Source organism: Lissotriton vulgaris, chromosome 5 (assembly GCF_964263255.1).
Source record: "Lissotriton vulgaris chromosome 5, aLisVul1.2, whole genome shotgun sequence".
NCBI lineage: Eukaryota > Metazoa > Chordata > Amphibia > Caudata > Salamandridae > Lissotriton > Lissotriton vulgaris.
The window spans coordinates 375507217-375531727 of record NC_141693.1 but is presented as its reverse complement, the minus strand read 5'-3'; the positions used below and the strand labels follow the sequence as shown (position 1 = coordinate 375531727).

At 45.9% G+C, this 24511-nt stretch overlaps 1 protein-coding gene across 8 annotated transcripts in view; it reads left to right on the top strand.

Moving 5' to 3' along the window:
• KCNAB2 (potassium voltage-gated channel subfamily A regulatory beta subunit 2) overlaps positions 1-24511 on the top strand; it is a 1185210-nt gene that overhangs the window by 573342 nt on the left and 587357 nt on the right. For 2 of the 8 annotated variants that reach the window (XM_086921733.1, XM_086921724.1), the window contains exon 2: positions 14040-14281. The exons of the other annotated variants lie outside the window; for them this stretch is intronic. In XM_086921733.1, the coding sequence (XP_086777859.1) occupies positions 14040-14281 (242 nt within the window). The remainder of the gene's footprint in view (positions 1-14039; positions 14282-24511) is intronic. 8 annotated transcript variants of the gene reach the window in all.

Sequence of the window (24511 nt, the reverse complement as noted above, 5' to 3'; positions counted from 1 at the left end):
CGGGCTTACCCCTGAAATGTATAGACAGAAGTTTAGGGGATGTACTAAGCGGCCTGGAAATACGTATGTGGAGTATGTGACTTACTTTTGCAGAGCACTGGATGGTTGGGTGAAGGGTAGCAAAGTGAATGATTTTCAAGGTCTCTTTGATTTAATTGCATGGGAGCACTTGTCTGATCACTGTTTTCCTGAGTTACGCCAACACCTGATCGATAGCAAGCTGTCCAACCCGAGGAAGCTTGCTGAGGAGGCGGACCGCTGGCTCAGCACCAGGGTCCACAAGGGTCCAGTGGGAGACTCCGCCAAGAGTGGGCAGGGTCCCCAGCAGAAGAGTGGGGGGGACAAGGGAAAACAGAAAGGGTTCCAAAAAGGCCCCCAAAGTAATCCCCAAGGGAACCCGCAGCAGGGTTCTCAGCCTCCCCCACCCCCGAAGCAGAATGGGGCCCCGACAGGTAAACCTGTTCCGAAGGGGCCCTTCAATTGTTTCAAATGTGGCGAACCTGGGCACATATCCAGTGACCCCAAGTGTCGCCTGTTTGGAAAACCCGCACCCACTGGTGCTCCGCCCCGTCAAGTGACTAGTGTTCACTTAGGAGAAGAAGTGATGGTCCCGGGGGGTGGAGATCCCGTTCACATGACCCTAGTCTCACTAGGAGACAGTGAGATGATCCCTACAAACTACCTGCCCTCTAACACTAAGAAATATGGGCAGGTGGTGATCATAAATGGTAAGGAAGCTGAGGCTCTTAGAGATACAGGAGCCAGTGTGACTGCAGTGAGGCAGCACCTGGTGTCTCAAGAGCAGGTTGTACCCCATGCCTACTGTAGGGTTATCAATTCTGATAATTCAGAGAGTCAGTGTCCAATGGCTCAAGTTCCCTTCGAGTGGGGGGGGTCTCTGGTACTCTGCAGGTCTGTGTAAGGAAAACCATGCCTGTTAACTGTTTGCTAGGGAATGACTTGGAGCACTCCCCTTGGGAAAAGGTGGAGAAGACGACTCACCTGCGGATGGTGGGTCTGCCTGACTGGGCGTGCGTGACCACCCGGTCAATGGCAGCCAGTAGGGGTGATCAAGAGGTCCTGGGGCCTGAAGGAGAGGCCCAGGAACCGGCCTTAGGGAGAAGGCGCAGGGGGCGCGGGAAACCGGCCCCTGAAGTTCCCACGGTCCAGGAGGAAGCAGACCTTGAGGGGGATGCCCTGGAGCCTACAGGGGAACAGATTGCCGAGCTGGGGGACCTGCCTGAGCTGACCCATTGGCAGCAAGAAGGAGGACCCTCCAGGGAGGAATTCTGCAGGGAGCAGAAAGAATGCCCTTCTCTCGTGGGTATGCGGCAGCAGGCTGCAGACCAGGCCAATGGTGTTCAGGCCAAAACACATTATGTGTACTGGGAGAACGACCTCCTGTATTCAGAGCCTAAGGCTGCTGAACCTGGGTTAGCCCGTGTGCTGGTGGTACCCCAGAAGTTCAGAGCCTTCCTACTGGGTCTGGCTCACGATGTGCCTTTAGCAGGACATTTGGGGATGGACAAGACCTATGACAGGCTTGTCACCCACTTTTACTGGCCCCAAATGCACAAGAGCTCAGACGCTCATTGTAGAACCTGTCCGACTTGCCAGGCAAGTGGGAAGAGCGGAGGGAAGAACAAGGCTCCCCTCCAACCCTTCCCTGTGGTCGGTACGCCATTCCAGCGAGTGGGTATTGACATTGTTGGGCCTCTGGACCCCAAGACAGCCATGGGCAACAGGTTCATCCTGGTCTTGGTGGACCACGCCACCCGGTACCCTGAAGCCATCCCTCTGAGGACAGTGACGGCCCCCGTGGTGGGACGTGCACTGATGGGAATTTTCTCACGAGTAGGATTCCCTCTAGAGGTGGTGAGCGACAGGGGGACCAACTTCATATCCAAGTATATGAAGTCCCTTTGGCAAGAGTGTGGTGTAACGTACAAGTTCACCACGCCTTACCATCCCCAAGGTAACGGGTTGGTTGAGAGATTCAACCGAACCCTGAAAGGCATGATCATGGGCCTGGAAGGTCCAATGAGGCGTAAGTGGGACGTCCTCTTACCATGCCTGCTCTTTGCATATCGCGAGGTACCACAGAAGTCCCTAGGGTTCAGCCCCTTTGAACTGCTGTACGGTCACCCCGTGAGAGGACCACTGAGTTTGGTAAAGAAAGGCTGGGAGCAATCTCCCAGGAAACCTCCCCAGAATGTATATAGCTACATGCTGGCCTTCAGAAACCAAACCAGGCGCTTCAGACAACTTGCCGAGGCAAATCTGGAAGCAAGCCAGGAGGAGATGAAGCGGTGGTACGACCAGAATGCCACTCTGGTCGAGCTTCAGCCTGGACAAGAGGTGTATGTCCTGGCCCCAGTGGAGCCCTGTGCCCTTCAGGATAAGTGGACAGGTCCATTTGAGGTTGTGGAGCGCAAGAGCCCAGTGACATACTTGGTGGACATGAAGACGCCCAGGAACCCTTTGAGGGTCCTACATGTCAACCGCCTCAAGCCCCACTTAAGAAGGTCCGAAGTGGGCATGTTGTTGGCAACTGATGATGGAACGGAGGAGGAGTCGGAGCCTCTTCCTGACCTCTTAGTGGCCTGTGAGAAGGACGGGTCAGTGGATGGAGTTAACCTCTCACCCACCCTGACCCCCGAACAACAGGAAGACTGCCGCCAGTTGCTGGGGCAATTTCCAGATCTGTTCTCCCTGGTTCCGAGTGTCACAGATTGGTGCGTCCATGATGTGGACACCGGAGACAGCTTACCTGTAAAGCATAAGGCTTACAGAGTGACTGACAGGGTCGGGGCCTGCATCAAGGAGGAGGTCTCCAAGATGCTTGCCCCTGGGGTGGTTGAGTCTTCCAGCAGTCCTTGGTCCAGCCCCGTGGTCTTGGTCCCAAAGGCTGCTGCGCCGGGAGCCACACCCGAACTCCGGTTCTGTGTGGACTACAGAGGACTCAATTCAGTCACGAAGACTGACGCGCACCCCATTCCCAGAGCTGATGAGCTCATTGATCGGCTAGGGGCTGCTCGGTTCCTCAGCACGTTTGATTTAACGTCTGGGTACTGGCTGATCGCCTTGACCGATGGGGCAAAGGAGAGGTCGGCATTCTCGACACCAGATGGGCATTTCCAGTTCCGGGTTATGCCATTTGGGATGAAGAATGCCCCTGCCACCTTTCAGAGGTTGGTCAACCAGGTGTTGGCTGGGCTGGATGAGTTCAGTGCCGCCTACCTGGATGACATCGCGGTGTTCAGTGGCACCTGGCCAGAACACCTGCGACACCTCTGGGAAGTGTTGATGGCCCTGCGCAGAGCAGGCCTCACAATCAAGGCAAGCAAGTGCCAGATTGGGCAGAGTTCAGTGGTGTACTTGGGACACCAAGTGGGGAGTGGCAAGGTAACACCCTTGCAACCCAAAATCGAGACCATCCTGGCTTGGGAACCCCCCAAGACCCAGACTGCAGTCAAGTCAAGTCATAAAATTTATATAGCGCACTACATACCCAGAGGGTCTCAAGGCGCTTAGGGAGGGGAGGAGGATTATTTGTCAAATATCCACGTTTTAAGTTGCCTTCCTGGGGCTCACTGGGTATTACAGGAGGTTTGTCAAGGGCTATGGCACGATTGTGACCCCCTTGACAGAGCTGACTTCGAAGAAGCAGCCTAGGAATGTGATTTGGACTGACACCTGTCAGAAGGCTTTTGACACCCTGAAGACTGCCATGTGCACGGCGCCCGTGCTCCTGGCTCCTGATTTCTCCAAGGAATTCATAGTGCAAACAGACGCTTCAGAGCATGGTGTAGGGGCTGTTCTTTCACAGATGACTGAGGAGGGCTTTGACCAACCCGTAGCCTTCATAAGTAGGAGGTTACTTCCACGGGAAAGTAGGTGGAGTGCAATAGAGCGTGAAGCATTTGCTGTGGTCTGGGCGCTGAAGAAGCTAAGACCCTACTTGTTTGGGTCTCACTTCCGAGTTCAGACGGACCACAGGCCCCTCAGATGGTTGATGCAAATGAGAGGTGAGAACCCGAAACTGTTGAGGTGGTCCATTTTTCTACAGAGTATGGACTTTACGGTGGAACACCGCCCTGGCACCGATCACGCCAACGCTGACGGTCTATCCAGATTTTTCCGCCTTAGTGATGTGGAACTCCCTGGGGAAGGGTAGTTCCCCCCACACTTCAGCTGGAGGGGACACATGTTAGCCCTGGCACCTTGGCGTGAGTTTCCCTTCCACTTTTTGCTGATGTGCCTCCGATGTTTTGCTGGTTGTCCGATACTCAGGGCACTGCGCCACGGCCGACCCGTGCCGCAGTGCAAGTGCTCCCTACTGTAAATTGTACATGTGATTGGTATCCATGATTGGTTCATTGGATTTACTGTTAGTCCCTAGTAAAGTGCACTAGGAGTGCCGGGGCTTGTAGATGCCAATACTGCTAGTGGGCCTGCAGCGCTGGTTGCGCCACCCACCGAAGCAGCCGTAAGATGTGTCTGGGGACTGCCACCGCAGAACCCGCGTGCAGTCTCGTACTGTCACGCTAGCTGGGCAAGTGCAACCACTTGCCAGCCCCTGAACCTTCCCTTGACTGCATATTAGTCACCCCTATGGTAGGCCTGCGGGCAGGGTGTATTGTAGGTGTAAGGTAGGACAAGCCCTGATGTGTGTGGCATGTCCTAGTAGTGACTTACAACTAAAATCGTATTTCACTATTGAAGGCTACCTGCTTCCGTTAGGCCAGACTGAGCTGCTGGAATTATTACACCCTATAATCCCAGCAGGCTCAAGGAGCATGGTAGCGAGTCGTGTTTAGTACGCCTGAACTCAGGATGATAAAATATTTCTTTTAGTAAAGTTTATTTTAGTATCCTGTGTTTGCAAATGCTACTTTTAGAAAGTTAGCATTTGCTTGCCTAACCATTTCAGCCCGCCTCTGCTGGTATGTGTATCTGACTGTCTGGGATGTGTGAGTGACAAGGCGGGAGGATGACAGGTGGTGAATGCGCAGATTACACCTTAGTGGGAGGTAGGAGTGGCTCTTGACTCTGGATCTTGCTGTGCCCTGCCACCACAATGCTGGCTCCACCCTCCTGGGGAGCGACTGATGACTCAGCCGGCACCTGGCCCAGGAAGGGCGAAGCCCCATCAACAAGGTACTCTGGCTGCCCCTGTCCGCACAATGCTGGCTCCACCTCCTGTGGGGCGTCTGATGCGCCTGCCCCTCACACTGAAAGCAGAGGCCGGATTACGCCACCCGAGTACTCAAGGACTGAAAGTGGCTATGCAAAGGCCCCCCTGGCCTGCGAGAACAAAAGAAATACCGTATAAAAGAAGGAGCCCTGCTCCTGATAAATTAGATCCTGTTTGTGCTACAGAAGGAACAAGGAAGAGTGCTGGCTCTTGCCTGTGTCTGGTGCCTTGCTGCCGAAGGAGAGGAAGAAGGAAAGACTACAAGAAGACTTTTGCTTTGAGAAACTATGTGCCAAACTCTGTTGAGAGATCTCCAAGGGCTTGCTGTGAACTTGCCCCCTGACCAGCGCTCCAGGACCAGTGGGCGCTACATCCTGAAGAAGGCGACTGTGGGTGCTGCTTATCGCTGCAGTACCGACCGAGGAATCTCCTCCAAGGCAACGACATCCACCTGACCACCGTGACCGGGGCCCAAAGCAACAGCAAGAGCAACGTGAGGTCCAGCCGCCGCTGGCCCGAACACCGTGACCGCAACTGCACCGGGAGCCCGAGAGCAAAGTGAAGGAGGACCTGTCCGGTCCGAGCTCCCGAGTTGACTGCGCTACGAGCAGCCAATCCAATTGCAAAGATGGACAGTCGCCCTGTGAGAATCCCCCTGGTCGGTATCCTGCCCAACAGCTCAGCTGTGAGCGCACAGCTGCAACCAGCACTTGGCTGGGTACGTCCTGCACTTGAGGACCGTACTGCCACTTGCCGCCACCACACGGCCGCCGCCCCAGGGTCGGAGCGAACGACGAGGAAAGGACCCTGCCGCCACAGAGCACCGCTGCCCCGGATGACCCGTGACCTGCCGGCTGAGAGCCGCAACGAACAGCGACCCCGGAAAAGCAACACGACGTGGGACAGCTCCCCTGGAAGCCGCCCGCTCCACAAGAAATTTGAAAGGTACTGTGTTGTATCCTCCCGGTGCGAGCGACCTGCAACCCGTGCTCGCACCGTGCCCTCTGCTCCTAACGCGAGCCGCCTCTGAAACCGAGGCTCGCACTGCTCCTGGCCCCCGAGGCCCACGCGGAGAGCGCATTGAGGCGCTACGAGACACTGAACCTTGTCGAACCTGGGCAGAAGGCCCAAAAGAACACTTATTGCCGAGAGAGAACTGTGGCAACCTGAACTTAAGTAACCTGGAACCGCTATTGAAAGTTTGATAACTGTATTTACAAGCCTGCTTGAAACTTGTATAAAGAGATATATATTTTTACGAATACAGTTTGGTGTCATTGTGTGGTGGGTTGGTTGTGACGGTGTAATATTGCAAATGTTTAACCCTATGTGCCCCAGAGATTAGCCTAAGACTGCTTAAGCCACACTACCTAGAGGGTAAGCAGAGGTTGTCTTGACGGTAGCCCTCAGCCCTGACGAGGAAGAGGAGAGTCCCTGCTTGTCGCTAGTGTTGCACTGCGCCAACTAGAGACTCCCCTTCCTACAATGGCCTTAAGTGTGTACATTGGGGCACAAACGATGCCCAGTATGTATTTGTGATTTGTGTTTGAGCGACTCAGCGAACCTAGCTAGCACTGAGTACACTAACATCATGGTACATAAAAAGGTTAAGTTGCAGAGTATAGATGAGATCAAAGGTCTGCCATTAAGGATACAGAATTATTGATATAGAACTCTTTTTTTTTTTTTTTTTGCACTGTGAAAAGTTAGCGTGAATCTTGGCTTCCACCTCTGGGTATTCATTGTCAAAACAATGAAACATGCAATTGCAAAGCCAGTGATGGGATGAATGCTGCCCGACTTTCTCTTAATATGGTTGTAGCAAACTTGAGGGAGGTAGAGAAATGTGGATGGTGCTCCTGCGCCACCATCTGCCACCCCCGTCAGTCACAGTTCTGCACAGACTCACGCATGATGGTGATTTCAGTCCATTCTGGTAGGTCTCTCTCACAGCGTGATGCTGGAGCTCTGGAGAGCAAGTGTTTGGGTGCTGAGTGAAGGCAGAATGGGAGGTCAGGGTTGGCAGTAGACACGATTTTTTTTCATGTTTGGTCTCATAAAGCAAGGAGGGAAAACAGACTTATTCGTCCAAGAGCCTAGACTAAGTAGTATGTAACGAAGCAATGGTTACTGACACCTACACTTGGAAACGTTACAAAAAAGGCAGTAAATGTCATAACTTAATAACCCTCTATTAAACAAAAACCAAATGCTATGAATTTAAAAAAGTGCTGCAATTCAAACTGGCTAAAGTGAACTAAGCTTGCTGCTGAAGTACTTCTCTCAATAGGATATTACAGTAAAAATGTTAAAGAAAAGAAGGGAAAACAGTAGACATATGACTTAAATAGTCTGTAGTTCATGCTCCAAATATATGGGAAGTTACCACTTGTCTTAAGTAAAGTTCCTATTTTGATGGTGTTTCAACCCACAAGGAGTAACTTGGTTTAAGATGGATCTTGAAGTTTGACTCAGTTTCCAGAGAACTGAACACCACACAAGACTGGCATGCAGTTTCTTATTCTGTGAGCAAGCTAGGTACATTGGTCTTTCTTTCCTCATGGCCACAGAAACATTTTATCTAATCTTATGCTGTGCTTTTTGTTAGTAATTTACATGTCATGTTTTCATGTCCTCAAAACTGAATACCTAATTTACATATTTACATTTTTCCCTGTTCTCATTGTGATTATTCTTGTCCTTTATGCATTGTAATAAACTAACGTAGACTATGCTTTCTCTGTGTTGGAACTTTCCTCAGAGTGTTTTAATTTTATCTATTTTGACTTTTCCCTTCTGTTTTTCGACCACTTCTGGGTCAGCCTTGTCCTAACTGACCCGCCTCACACTGTTATGATTTTCCCCGTATCAGGAATTTAAAATCCTCCTCATTGTTGCTTCCTTTTGTTTTTGGGTGTTATGTTTAATCTCACAGCTTGATATTTCGTTGGGCAATTGGCAGTCTGTTTTCATGTTTTTCATTCAGTCTCCACACCCTCTCTTGCCCAGCTATCTAGTCCTGTGTTGTGGGGCCCTCTGTTTGCCAGCTTCTTAATGGACAGTGACCTGTCACCTCTGCTAGGAGCTGCTCCACGCAACCCTACGCATGTTGTTCTGAATTTGTACACCTAGAAGCTCCATCTGTATTACCATTGAGGAAGGAGTCCTCCGTTGTTTTCTTTCTAACTTTCCCATTGTTAGTTTTCCAAGGAACCTTCCATTGACTCTCCTTGTTTTACGGACTGCAGCTATATATGCTAAGACCGTTTCCACTATTGTTCCTTCTGCCTTCCATTTTGTGGTTTGTTTCACAGACCATTCCCATTTGCAGATCCACAGTTACCAATCAGCCTTCCAGTAAATACCCTTGAGCTTGTGACGCTCCTTCACGCCTGCCTTCACTGAATACTCGTATTCCCTGTGGGTTTATAATTCTTATTTCTTACCAGTTTTATAGTTATTATTTTTTTTTAGTTCTTGTTTTATCCCCTACTGGCTCTCACGACTTTTTTCCTTTCACACTTTATTTTGGCTTCCATGTAATCCCTCATCCTGATGATGGGCCCCTTTAGCCCCTTGTAGGTCAAAAATTTGTAGGCATTCGATATAGGAACTTTACTTAAGACTTTAATTGAAATCTTAACTTCCTGCTTATTGGGAGCACAACTGATGGACTATTTTAACCATGTCTGTTGTTTTTTTCCTCTTTTCACATGAAGCTCTTGCACACTTATTTCACTTTGGCCAGTTTGAACTGAAACATTGATGGATTATTTAGGTTTTGACATGTATTGTCTTCCTTGTAAATTATCCAAGTGTAATTCTCAGGAACCATTGTTTCATTACATACATTTTACTGTTTGGTGCATGCGAAGAGTATTGCAGAATATACGAGGCAGGGCTTTAAAAAATCTTTTACAGGGAAGGGGTGGTAATGCTAAGGTTGTCGAGGGAGAGTGGCAGGATACCATGTATGTGTGTTTTTTTTGGGTGGAGTGGCACTCTCCAGTGGATGTTGGGGTGCCTTGCAGAACACCATGTATTTTGTGGGGAACTCACAGGTTGGGAAGATAAAAGGGATTCTGGGAATGGCTCCCATATGACTACTATACCCCTGGCGAAGGTGCGCAGAGGGCAAGTCCGTCTGCGGCCAGACTGCGCCCTGCGCCAGGAACCCTGACCCTTCATGTAAGCACTCCAGGGAGACGTTACTCCATTTTAAACCCAAGGCTATGCCTACCGGGTGCAATCACTATAGTTTCAAACTCTTGCAAGACAGGTATTCCTGCGATAACTGCCACTTCTCATGTCATCTTGATAAAATTGCTATCTGAGCACCTCCATCAACACCCTCTCAAAAACTGCACGACACCTTACTGAATTCCTGCTCATTGATCAAGCATAAATACAAGCTCTTGGACTATCTATATTCTCACAGCCCTGATATGTCTTATCTTACGGAAACCTGGGGCTAATAAATCAGCTGCCTCCGACTTAGCCGCGGCTCTACCGGCTGGCTATCTAATTAACAATCTGGATAGAGGATAGAAACGTAGTGGCGGGTTAGCACTAATTTAAAAGGATTCCAAAGAGTACAGACTGTGAAGCCCTTTCTTTCAGATCCAAAGTAAATCACAATGCCATGTTTCATAGACTTCTGGGCTACAGACCCCCCAAGTCCTAGAACTAATTTTTTGAAAGCCCTTAATGACTTCCTGAAAGGTAGTGTGCTCTTCGGCAATCTCACAGTGTTAGGGAGACTTTAGCTCCCATGACACAACTGGTGAATGTATCTACGCATAAGGCAGTGCACATACTTGATGGTATTTTGACAAACCACCCTGACCTACATTTAGTTGACATTCTTCTGTTCACGTGGTCAGACCACATGTAAATGTAGTGTATTTTGTAAAGCGCACAGCTGCCCCAACGGGGCGTCCCGGTGCTGTATAACGCTGTGGAAACCCTTCCTGGCTCTCCCTGTGAGATGCCCCTCCTGGGCACCCCCAAGGTGAAGCCAGGCATCCCAGTGTTGTAGGGGCCGTTGTGGAGATTAAGCAAGCTATTGCCCAGAGTTGCAGCATGTTAAATATTAATCGTACTAAAGTTACACCCACCCGAACAAGTCAACCCAAACAAGTCAGGCCCTGGAGTAAAGTTGACAGAAGGAAGCTAGTAAGAAACCTAGAGGTTTCCCAACCCACCTTCACCGGTGACTCTAACGAGGCAGCTTCTAGTGATGCAAAGTGGATTCAAGACACAGCAAATAAACTGGCTTTGCTTAACACCTTGGCTGCTAGGCGTTTCCCCCCCCCCCCTGTGCTGGAAATTGCCATTTTAGTGGCACACTGACGAGCTCAGCTCGTCATCAGCACACGACAAACGTGGGTGATGACGAGCTGAGCTAGTCATCAGCATCGAAGGGGTTAAGAAGATTGCTAACCATATATCTAGTCCATCAACCCCCTGGTACTCCCACAGGCTTAGAGCCTTTAAGAAGTGTTGTCACTGTCAAGAAAGAGTCTGGAGGAGCAACTATGCTGCAGACGAAAAAGAAATATATAAATTACATATCCAATATTACAAAAATCTGATAATCTCAGACAAAACCAGCTACTTTTTTGAAAAGTCACAAATTCAACTTGTGAACTGTTTCATTTAGAACAGAGTTTAACTACTCCTCCTGCTGCAAATTAAATATTACACACTCAACAACTTTGCGACAAGTAGTTAATTTCTTAAGAAACACGTAGAGGCAGTTTATAATGATTTTAACCTAGTTACAAGCACAGAATAATAACCCCAAGCATCCTCCTTGTTAAATACCAGCCTCCCAGCTGTCTGCGAATATCCCACTGTCATAACATAACACATGATCAAGCTGATCTGGTTAACTAAATCCGGAACACCAAAAGACCCCTGTCCTGCTAAGGTGTTACAAGAAATAGCTGAATTCATTGCTCCCTCACTAGCTCCACTGCTTAATAATATTCTGAATTCCGGCTGTTTCCCTACAGAATAGACAAAGGCCTCCATTTTGCATTTACTAAGAAAGCCTCAGAGGAAAAGAACTATCAACCGATTGCTTGGCTCACTATGCTTGCAAAAATTCTAGAAAGACACTTAAACATCCCTCTCTCAGAATTCCTGGACCAGAATGAATGGTCTCCTTGACAGAGCCCAGTTCGGTTTTATGAAATTTCATAGTACTGAAACTGAGCTGGTAGGAGTCACTGAGAAGATTAGGGACATTATGGATAAGGGTGGCAAGGCTGCTGTGGTTCTTTTGGATGTATCCGCAGCCTTTGACACAGTGAATCACGTGTTGTTGAAGCACTGACTGACCGAGATGTCATTCAGGGCTCTATTCTTAAGCTACTAAGCTCCTTCCTAGACTGAAGGAAGCAATCAGTTAACATGGGATAGTTAATTTCTAGGTCATTTATCTTACTGTGTGTCGGACAAGGGTCCTCGTTAAGTCCCACATTATTTAATGTACATGTGGCTCCCCTTATGAATTTGATCTGATCACATGGCTTCTCCACTGTATCTTATGGTGATGATACTCAAATCGTGGTATCTATGAACAACAACTTAGACGAGGTGGCCTCCCGATTCAATGCATGCATGAGTTTAGCAGTCAATTGGATGAATTCCCATTGTCTTAAACTAAATTCTGAGAAGACGGAGGTGCTTCTCTTTGAATGAGATACCTCATTTTGAAATGATGCCTGGTGGCCACGGTCCCTTGGTTCTCTTCCCAATCAGTGCCAAAAGCTAAGAACTTATGAATCATTATTGAATCCAGCCTTTCTTTCAGAGGTCAGATCAACTTACTCACTTCTTCATGCTTCCTTGTTCTAAAAATCCTATGGAAAATTCTTCCATTTTTATGATTTTCAGAAAACTGTGGTCACCTCTCTGCCATTATCAAAGCTAGACTATTGTAATGCCTTTTAAGCTGGTGCTAAGCAGAGCATTTTAGCCTTGTCGCGTGGCTAATTCCCCCGCAACGCGGAGGAGGGGGCGGCGCCGCGTTGCTTGTGACGAGCTTGGCTCGTCATGCAGCACGGTGGCGCTGTGCTCATGACGAGCTGAGCTCGTCATGACTCCGCCCACTTAGTGGAACGCCCCGAACATGAGGGGAATTATCCCCGCAAGGGCATTCCGCGGCAGTCACGACGAGCTGAGCTCGTCATGAGCACAGCGCCACTGTGCCTCATGACGAGCTGAGCTCGTCATGAGCACACAATATGTTAAACCAATGTAAGATTGCAAAATGCCGCAGTCAGACTTCTGAAAAACATCAACAAGTCTGAACCAGTCTGTACGGCCATGGAAGAACTACATTGGCTCCCCATATAAAAAGAGTTGTATTAAAAGCACTCTGTATAGCGCACAAAACGCTCAATCACTCAGGACTTGGTTTTCTTGAAAATGAAATCTCCCAGTACATCCCTCACAAACTACTTTGATCAACCATAGCTAGGAAAGTGTCCTTGTCGCTAATTCACAGAGCCTCCAGGGGTGGCAGAAGTTTCTCCTATGTTACTTCTCGCCTCTGGAATCGGATGCCATGGCACCTGAAAAATCAGCCCAATTTCCTTATTTTTATAAAATTGCGAAAACCTATCTGTTTACTTCTCCCCTGTAGGTTAGAGATTAGGTAGACTTTGGGGCCAGCTCGCTCTCCTTCAAGTAACAGCAGTGCCAAGACAGTCACTGGCATACGTCTTGCTTTACAAAATTTAAATCAAATCTGAGCTTGTTTAGAAGATATGAGGGGATGCATACATAAAATAAAATTAATCATGGGCAATTGGCAGTAATGTGGAGTTTTTTACTTCTAGTTTGCAAGTGACAACTCGATCTTTCCTCTTGTTTTGAGTAATGTTGTCACTCCGATGTCATTTGTGGAATATGTGCCCATAATTGACAGCTAATCATCTGTAATCATCATATATATAAATTACTTTCTCCAAGAAGTCATAGTTATCAAGGTTTTATTGGGACTACAATTATCAACAGATTTGAGTATGAATCTAATGTAGTATTTGGGGACAGACTGTAAAATTTTATTTTTTCAACGTAATTGGCCGGATGTTGGGACGATGGTGTGCTTTGGCCGTTTACCTGTTAAAATTTGCTTCTCTGTGGGAATTGGAATAAAGCACCTTTTGCTTTTTACACTATGTGCCAGACGGAAACTTAGAAGATATGCTTAGGAGATCTCTAATTAGTCAAATCAGCAAGATGATGCAAAAGGGAAACTGTATGAACACATTTCTAAAAAGGAAGTAAGTATGTAATCAGGATGGAGCTTGTATGGGATTTTTATGCCTGCATTCTTCTGAGCACGTTTTACTTGTCTAATTTATTTATTTTCCTATTGAATGAGGCTTGAATATCTATTGCATGCTCCCTGTTTACTGACGCTGCTATTTTTCTCCTCCGTGCGCCGGTAAGGCATTGTCATGCATGAAGGTGGTTTGAAGGCCTTTTGATTTGCTTCTTAAGTGACTGCAGTTTACTTGGGTATCAGTTTTGCGGCCGATCAGGTTCTCTAGCCATTGTCCTGCCTAACTCTGAGACTTATCTTCATTTACCACGCCAAGATCCCGTTACCCGAGACATGAGTGTGTACATGTTCGCTTGTTGTCCTGCACAATGCTGGCAGAAACAGCTCAGGTAATTAGTTGTGCTTCAGGCTGTGCTGCCAGTCCAGTGTGTCAGTTTGGGTAAAGAGGAAACAATGTTTGTCACTCAGAGTAGCGAGTATAGGGGCCCATCCAACAAGAAACTACCCCTGTCTTCTAAATCCTTGCATCTGGACGTTCCACAGATACCCAAAGCAGACAGCAGAATGCTGTCGACGGTGTCGTACAGCGAGAGCTTGAGAAGCGTAGTGAGTAGGTATCACTCAGATTGGGGGCTGAACCAGATCCGCCAAACCGATGTGGTCGAACTTCAGCGCCTGCGGGAGGTTAAAGTTGCCGCCCATACGAAAAACATGGAAGAGTTCCTCAGGATGCACGGGCTGTCCCTGGACGACTGCACGGCTCGCAAGACGGGCATGAAGTACAGGTAAGCAACGCTTCATATTCTGCATGTGGTTCAAGCGTAGAAAAGGGATTGACAACACATGGCTAGTTGTCCTGACCAGTTAAGCTGGCGTAGTTTGGCATTGTGCACAAACTCAAATGTATCTGCTTATACAATATGCAGTCCCTGAGAATCCTCACAACAGTACTTAATTTGGAAGATTTTGTTGAGTGGTTTTACATCCTAAGTAAATTGCCTTAGGTGGGTATTGTGGGGCGTGCTAACCCTCAAGGAATTCCACTATACCCTGCTCTTGTGGATGCCAACAGTGCCAAAGAAACAAGGTGCCTAGCTGGACAACTTCTTCTTCATAATATACTGCATGCCATTTTAAAAAAATGATGACTCTTTAGCGGCTTTCTGTCTTGATACTGCGTAGTCCTATTTTGAGGTATTTACTGTAATGCTTTTAATGGAAAGTAAATATCACTAGTGATATCTCAGCAATACAATAACTGGAAACATTCCACAGCTCTGTCAATACAAGTAAACGATATTCAACTGCAGGGGGCTGATTTTAGAGTTGTAATTAATTCCTTTTTATTTTGTTTGTGAAAGATAAGTGAATGTTCAGTCGAGTCTCTGAGCCACGGGTCAGCAAAGGTAAAGAAAAAGAAGTAAAGATATGATGCTGTTGTCAGAAAGATAACTATTTGGTTGTATTCTAGCGTAGATTTAAACACTATTAAGTTACTGGCCATCCTACACACTAGCAGCAATCTCAAATTTAGTTTTCCCTTGATCGTTTTAATAAAGTAGACATTTAAGGATAATTTGTTGTGTAACTGTTACCAGAGGATAGATAGCTAGTGGATTATTCTGCAGTAAGGACTCTGGTCACCAGTTTTACAAGTACACAGTTACCTAGTAAACCCTTAAAAAAGGTAGTAATGGGCGACCAATGTTAAATCCTAATGAAGTGTTAGAACGAGGAATGTGATTCGTTATGGAACGTTCAGGAATTGGGGTTACTGGCCGGGGAGAAGGGATGAAAGCAAACTTCCGATTGCTGCCGTTAAAAACCTGCATTGGATAAGCCAGTAGGTCTGGGTTTAATGTGCCAACGCATATACTCAAAGGCATTTACAAATGCTGTTTGCATGTATTGCATGCGCAGTGCTGTTTATTACATGATAGCTGTCCTATCAGCTTTGCCAGTGCTGTGGTAAAGGTCCCAGAAAGCACTTTCTGGAAGCCGGGATGATACACCAGAGAGCCAACATGATAGAGTCAAACACCACTCAAGGTATATTTTAAAGAATTGGCTCTAACATGTCTGGCAGCTGTAAACATGACGTTTCTTTGTTAAGGGTTTTTGAGTGTTGAAATCTGAAACGTTTGTTCTCTTGACAAAGTGTCCGACTGAATCTGAAGTCTTTGCTGCTGAAAGGGTTTGTTTGGTATTATAAACAATGTTTTGTGTTGTGTCCCTCCAACGTATATGGATGGCTAATAATACCGTAATTCTATCAAAGAGGCTGCTGCATATAGGCGATTGGAAGAGTAGAATTTTAGGAATTTATGCTTTTCTGTGCTCAGATATTTGAATTCCCAAGAGTATTACTAATCACTAGTTGACTTCTTTACCATGCTTGTTGGCTTACAACTTTGGTCCCCTCTACTATAGGTTTTTCAGACGGAGGGCTCGAGTCATAACGTTTTTTCCCACAAGTGTGGCTTTCATTTAAAAATACAAGATTTAGTCATACCTCAGTATGCTTTTAGTCAGCCTACTCACGGGCCATGAGGAATAAAGTGTCTTTGACAAGAGAGGACCAGCTACATGCACAGCAGTCTGAACCCACTTAATATGAGTAGCCAAGTCCTTATTTCCTCATCCTCTTCTCTCTGCTTGGGATTCCATGCATTGGCACAGGTGGGTCTGACCTGTGGAGCATCATCTATGATTTGAAGATGATCTCCCAAGGCACATCAAGCATGGGGTCCACGCTTGAGTACACAATTCCACTTTTGGAGTCTCGACAAATTCCAGAAAACTGTAGATGTGTAGTTAAGAATAGTATATCTATAATACCTATATAAACACACTTTTTAAAATTGCTCTTTATTAGTTTTAACATTGTGCACAAAATGCGTACTCCCAATAGAAGACAACAATCAGTGGTCTGTTATCCATGACGTGGCCGCAACAATCAGCCTCCATGTTAACAAATGTCATATGCCCCTATCCATACTCATTCCATTCACACACTCTTTACTATTTACGACAGTTCATCATTACTGTTGTGTATTTGTAAATCTGGCATTATCAATGCACTACGTTCCATCTATGAGCCAGGCCAACTTGCAAGCGAGGGAAACAGTGGGATTTCCCCATTTCCAAAATCTGATGGCCACAGTGTCTCCACAAATCCCCCTTCGAAACCCCAGGGTGCCATGCATCCATGTGCGTACCACTACATTCATGGTCACATTTCTTCACTCTTGACTTAAATCGCCTCCAGAAAGCCCTCCCAACTCGCTGTCAACTCCGGGCACTGCACCCTAAACCCATATCATCTGGATAATGTTCAATTCCGCAACCATCCACTTATGTATATCTGGTAGCCAATTTGTATTTGATGGTCCAATTCTGCCGTTAAACCCCATTTCTGCTTTTCGTTTTGCTAAGAAATTATTTCAACCTCACAATATTTTGGTTGTCCGTATCGTAGTTACGATATTTGGTAGCACAATATGTTTATAGTCCTACTCTCACATACAACAAAATAGAAATACATGTAGAATATCATTCTCTGTAAATCTGAAGTATCTTAAGCCATAGTATTCCTAGTTTAAGTAACTCTTCAGAAGAGAGGTGCAGTGTTAGTAAGGAGGAGAGCATAAGCACAAGAAGATTGTGAGCCACAAAGCTGAGCATAAGAATTAAGAAGAGTTGGGACAGAAGGAGCCGGATGCTCGAGTGAGAAGGTGTCCCTCCTATAAAACGGAGAATGCATTGAAAAGTAGTAGTTTAGGTAATGGTGCGTAAGTCAGACGCTGAGACGAGGTTTAAAAGAGTGCGGAGAAGGAGAGTACAACTTCCTGTTGCATCATGAACTTCAGTTTCTCTATCTTGCTCAAGTCTAAGCGACTGGTCAACATCATTTAGTTTGAAAAAGTGAGAAATATAATGTTGAACATATATACATTGATTGCAGTTATCAAGCTAAAACCAAACAGTTAGCATTTTTACATTTACACTTACCCTGATTGTAATTGCCAGGTATCTAACCCTACCACAGACCTTAAATCTAACTCTACCCTATCCATGAGCATAAATCTACACCTTGTCCTTCCATTGACTTTCGTATAAATGTTTAATTGTAAGTTTAACCTACCATTCTCCTTACCTGAACTCGGACAATAGAAGATGCCCTAAACTCGATCTTACCATGACCGTGATCTGGCCTCAACCCTTGTCCTGTCACTGACTGTAACCCTAATTCAGTCACAGAACGTAAAATGTTTCTCGCCCTAACTCCACCCTGACACTAAAACACAAGAGTCACTCCTTAAAACAAAATACTGCATACTAGAACATTTAAATGTTGGGAGCTCCATTGAAAACAATGGAGTGCTCTGGGCTTATAATGGCTGGTATAAGCCCGGAGCTCCAACATTCCAATGTTTCTTTGTTCACAGCTCTGGCTGTGAACAAAGGCTTCAGGGAGCCTGAGGGGTTTCCAATCCCCTCACGCTCCCAAAAGGCTTTGTTTTTTTTGTTAGAACATTCTGTCCTCTAGTGACAGAATGTTCTAATAGCCTTATAGCCCTTCGTAGATGGGCTATACCGCTATTAAAGTCCCTCTCCCTTGTTAAGGCCCTCGCCTTCGGCTCGGGGCCTTTAACACTGGAAAGGGCCTTTAATAGCCGGTATAGCCCTCTACGGCGGGCTATAAGGCTATAATAAATACCAGAGGGCTCACAATAAAATCATGTCTTGTTATTCAGGTTCATAAAATAAAATTCTCCCACTGGAAAAATCCTAATTGGCTGTGTGAGTCGGGAGCATCGGTTTAAAAGACTACTCCCATGTGCCTTATGCATTGTAGAAACTGGGTAAAGAATTTGAAAAAAACACCCCCTTTCTACCCCCCTCAGTAGAATCATTCCCTTACAACACTGTTAGAGTTCTGTTTTTTCAGTTTCAGTTTTTTTTGTGTTCTCATATGCCATCCCTTAACGGTGTTAGTTACAAAGGATGTTCATGCTCATCTGCTTACTTTTGGGTTGAGCCTGGGCAGCGCATGCTCTGCTGTGCGAGGCATGCCTTATTAGAGTATGGACTTGAAGCTCCGTCCACTCTCCGCCCATATTTTTCATTAGTTTGTGGTCTTGTTCTTTATAAATACAGACTTCTGATTTGTTAATAGTCTTGTTAGTCCCTCTTTAGTGCTGCCATTTCTTCATTTGTAACCTACCATGAGGACTGGCCCTTTTACTTCTGGTGTTAAACGGTATGTCGAATTTAGTGTGTAAGCTCTATTTGCTTACAGACTAAATTAGAAATTTGCTAGTGACATGCTTTCCTGCAACATTCAGCGGCCATGCACGCTTTCACTTTCCAAGCAGTCCGGGACAATGACGGCTGCTTCTTTCAAAATACATAGGTCTTGAATTTACAAGAGTTTGAGCTATTGGCATTGTAAATAACAATGCCTTTTGTGTTAATTATCAAACAGATGAATAAAAGGCATTGTCCTTTACAAATACCAATAAGTTAAACTCTCGGAAATGCGAGACATATTGCATTGCAAATGCCTGTTCTTCTGTAGCCACAGTGGCTTTGATCATTACAGAGTGCAAGGCTGTGTGTCAGATATATATTTGTTTTAGGAAAGAGGTTAAAAGCTTGAGGAATGTAGTAAGGACATATGTTGAGGGTTCAAGTTGGGCAGAGCCATGTCACCATTCTGGCAGGTTTCTACCCCATTGAACAGAGCTGCAATCGGGCCATTTGTGTGTGTTTTTTCTGTAGTATTCACACACTATATTGTTTTGTAAAGGGAAGGCAAGAGAGCGGCAAGGAAGGGAAAAGAAGAAATCGCAGTAGCTTGGTACCGAGATGGGTTTTCCATCATGGGCGCGTAGAATGACTTCTCAATGCAGCCATGTTATGACTTTGCACCAGAAGCAGTGACAGTAGCCATTTTCTGAAGGAGACCTTTGGGGGCATAGACCATGTCTAATATAATGCATGTGTCCCTGATGTCCTCCTTAACATGACGTGAGCTGCAGATAGCGTTTGCTTTTGTCAGAATTGTGCCCTCGAACCGGTGGCACAACTAACAGTAGGCACTGCTCGAAGGATGGTTAATCTGCAGGAGATTTAAAGATAGGAACCTGAAGCAGGTCACTATCGACTGTGCAGCAGGTGCATTGGCACCGAAACACATGGGTTGCATGAGGGGAACACACTTTCCTGGTTGGTGGCTGTTTGTACTGCAGAAGCAGGAACGAGGGTCCAGTTTCCTTGCTTGCATTAGGACCCATGGATCCCTTACTCCGTCACTGACCTGAAGGTTGTGTGTTCGATTTCCATATTGCTCATTAAGTGTAGGCTGTTCTAAAGACTGTGCTGTTAAAAGCACCCTCTCCTACAAACCTGGTGAGTCAGTAAGTGGGCGGTATTAAATCTGAAGCTCTAAAGTGCATTGTACAGTTCTAAATGAAGCCACTCATGGAATGATCACTCTGTTTGAGGAGGCGTGAAATTATTTTGGCAATTAAAGACATTCTCTTACCCCTGTAAAGGGCATAGCTCACATGTGCATGGGTGTCTGAATTATGTTGCAAGATGTTATACTGCCGTGCTGTATGCAAGAGAGAGAACTCTTTCTTAATAACCCAGCTCGGTGTAAAACCATCTTTAGATAAAAAGAGCTAGATTATATACATCTAGCAAAGACAACAGGTAGGTGTTGTTGTGCATGAAATCGCCAATATACTTTAGCTTTCTCTCATAGGAGGTCTGCTCTGTGTTGGTTTTGTCGCACTTCATTCTGTTTCTGTTGGCAATTGTTAAAAATGCTCGTGATTTGGGCTAATGAATACACACTGGGTTTCACTGTTTCAGTGAACAGTATTGTGTTTCCCCTGTTGTTTTCCTAGAGAATCTTAGGTTCGTTTTTTTCTTTGAAGCGAGGTCAGTGGAATTTGTGAAGTCGTCTGAAATTCCATAGCTTTGGACATGGAAGGGTCAGAACAGAGCTGTTTTAGCTGAACCTTTCTAGGAAAGTATAAACCACATGTCCTTTGTGGTTGTAAAATGTACCATGAAACTAAATATCATGGTGCATATGAAAACAATCGACTTGCAACAGCTCTGAATCGTAGGCATCTTACAGAAGACTTGTTTGCAGGTGTAAAAACATCGATATTTAGATACATTTATCAAGGATTTACAATAGGTTAAAAGATGTAAACTACAGCATGTTTGCGAAAGGATGACTTAGGTGGCAACTTGCAGTCGCTCATTTTCTGTCTTACAAGCCAAAGCATCCTCGTTTGTTTTTTTTGCTTCCCTACACACCAAGCTGCCATGGCAAAACTAGACAAGAATACGACTGTGGTCCTCACCCCGTGTCAACGCACTACTGACTTAGGCCACGTGACTGGCACTCGTCCATCCAAGCACTCCCACAAGGTGGCAGACTGCTCTTCCTCAGAAGCTTTAAGGCGTCTTGTCAAGGCCATGAAGCGCTTTACAGATGAAAATACAGCACAAACACAATCTGTTGTCTTTACTGCAATACGTTTGAATGTTGTACCATTTTTAGGAAACATTTGATCGAACTGTGGCCATATTGGATTGCGACTTAATAAAGTCAGTTTAATGGTTCCGGTGCCATAGACAATCCACCGGTACCAAGCGACTCCACCTCACATAAATCGGTCTCTGACTGCCATACACTCCCCTTAGCCCAATGTTTGTTACCCTTTCCAACTCCCTACAAATTAACCTTCATGCTCTGAACTCTCCAATCATCTGCTCACTCATTTGTGTGTAACCTGTTAGTAACTTTACCTTGCGTACCATAAAGCAACACATTTGATTCTGTAGAATACTACACAAATAAACAGCAGAAGAGCTATAAAGTAATTGGCGTTTTATTAGCTTGCAGTCAAACCAATTACATCCAGGATTGCAAATTGGTGTGTACTTACTTCAATTCCGTACAAATATAGAATGTGTTGGCAGATAAAGTCTGCTCTGCTTTTCTCCTGCATATTGTACCCTGCTCTGTGGCAAGTTTTTGTAGTATTTTTTTCAAGTTAAGTGCTATGTTTTTTTTAAATGTAGGATAACGCAGTTGTTACCTTAGTTGAGATTCAATGCATTGGCACAGTCTCAAATTATGCCTTTCAGCAGCAGATGATACCATTGTTTCGTAAAAGGCTAAACATTTTTAGAGGACACAGTGCAGGTTACAACCTGTTGGAAACAAGACTAAAACCATAAGACAGGAGTCCACTGCATCTTTGTGGTTTACTGGAGTTTATCAGCCAAACCACAGCGTCATACTTCTCTGCCTGTTGGTGAGGTCCATGTTCTCCAGTTGAACAGCTTTTTCTGTGCTAGTTACTAACACTGGCCTGTGTTGTGGTTGGTGCAGAGCCTTGCTTTATTTGCACAGTTTTCTGTACCCTTGTGGTGCCAAACTGATATTTGTTGATCTTATTGTGCCTTCTGCTCTAGAGTGAATTAAGGGACATGTTCATCTTCGGGACATTTTGCTGTTTGTCCTCGAAGACGCCAAGGTGATTGATTGATTGATTGATTGCCGTGACTGTAGAGCATGGTCTCACCTTCAGTAGAAATTTTAAATGTTGTCAGTGCCAGCAGCTGATGCCTTAGGCTTCCTATTACAATGAGAAAGAAATGTACCTTGTCCCTTTGAAAGATCTTGTGCTCCTTGACTGCTTTTCAACGTTCTAGTAATTTTTATTTTTAGGAGCATGTGTAAGCACTCGTAAATTTACATATTTGCAGTTCACCAAATGCCTCTAGGCGTATACTATTAGGGGGACCAGTGGCGGCTCCTCCGCTAACTATCAACATCAATGGCGGCAACAAAAAAACACTAACCTGCCACCTTATCTACCACCCCCAGGCAACTCCACCGCTTTCACTGAACACCTGTCTGACCTAATTGCCAACTGCTCCCTACGAGATGCAAACAACCTTATTCTGGGCGACCTCAACCTACACAGGAATGAAGATAATAATCCGCTAATCCAAAACCTGAGCGAGTTACTATGCAACAACAATCTCATGCAACACTGCATAGAAACAACTCACAACACAGGAGCAACCCTAGATGCCATCATAGCCAATCAAGACACAGTGAGGATAATCCACACCATGCCCATCGACTGGTCTGACCATCAGCTAATCCTCTTCCACCTCACTCAGCCAGCCACTATTCAACCCCCCACCCAAGAACAACCCAAATGGACCAGAAATCTCACTCCGATCAACATGACTGACCTGGAGGAAAGAGTCACCTCTCTCCTCACTTCTTCCTCGGATGATCTATCCACAACAGAACTCACTGACCACTACAACACATCCCTGTCATTCATTCTTGATCAGATAGCCCCTCTGAAACTAAAAAAAAACAGGAACATACCATCCAGATCCTGGTTCAATATGGACATCAATAACGAAAGGAGACAACTTAGATCCACAGAAAGACTCTGGAGAAACAACCCCTCCGCTAGCCTTCTCGAACAACTCATAGCAGCTCGAAGAAATTACAAAAAACACATCCATAATGAAAAAAACAGCTTTGACAATGCCAATAAACAGGCCCAACGAACTATTTAAAATCATCAAGCAACAAATCACGAAGCCCCCCACACCCTTCACCCAGGCCTCCAAGGAACTCTGCGAAAACTTTGCCATTTTCTTCGGAGAAAAAAAATCACCAAGATTGAACTCTTGATAGACACCAGCAATGATCCCACCAGCGAAAGCCTGCCTACAGCCCCTGTAGAAAGCACATGCCTACACCGCACAGCTACATGGAAGTCCTTCACTCCCATCACGGAAGCTGAGATTATCAAGCTAATCTCCACTTCCAAACCCGCTTCTCACCTCCTAAACCATATACCAACTCAACTGACCAAAAATCTCAAACTCTCCATAGCCCCTATCTGTTGCAGAATCAATCGGGTTCAGAAAAGGTTTCAGCACTGAGACGGCGATCTCAATATCACAGACGACATCCACCAGTCACTAGACTCCGGTCAATGCTGCCTTCTTATTCTCCTCGACCTATCGACAGCCTTTGACACAGTAGATCACCAACTTCTCATCAAGGCCATACAAGAAAGGGTTGGTGCCGATGAAAAGGTCCTCCGTTAGTTCACCTCTTTCCTCCAGAACCGCTAGTAAAAGATAAAAATCAAAAACTTTACCTCCGACCTCCACCCCGTCAGCAGTGGTGTACCCCAAGGCTCAGTGCTCTCACCACAACTGTTCAGCATATACATGGAACCCCTAACCACCATACTTAAAAAAGCGAATATCGACATCCACCTATACGCCGATGACACCCAGATCTATCTAAAAACCTCCTCCCCAAAGAACATCCTCAGACTTAACAACACTCTAAACAAAATTCAACGCGGGCTATCCCAAAATCACCTTAAACTCAATCAGGAAAAAACGGAGATCCTCCTCATCTCCAACAAAGAAGAAGACCCTCAAATCGCAGAATGGCTTAAAGCTTTGGACACTCTAAATGGTAATCTCACCCTGGCTAAATCCGTAAAATCCCTAGGAATCACCCTAGACCCCAAACTGGACATGACCAACCACATCAAAAACTCTGCAAAGACTGCCTTCCTCAACCTAAAGCTTCTATACAAAATCAAACAATTCATCCCTACTAAAGATCTCAAACAAGCCACCCAATCGCTGGTGCTATCCAGGCTCGATTTTGGCAACGCAACCTTAACCGGCGCCACAAAATCCAACCTTGCTCCCCTCAAAACAACCCTCAACGGAGCAGTCAGAATGGTCACTGAAATCGGGAAATTTGACCACATTTCACCAGCACTAAGAGAACTAAAATGGCTCCCAGTTGAACAGCGAGCTAATTTCAGAACGGCAAGCCTCACGCACAAAGCCCTCCACACTGGAAAACCAGACTATCTGGCCGCCAAACTCAAGAGGGCCGGTCAGACAAGAAACCTCAGGAG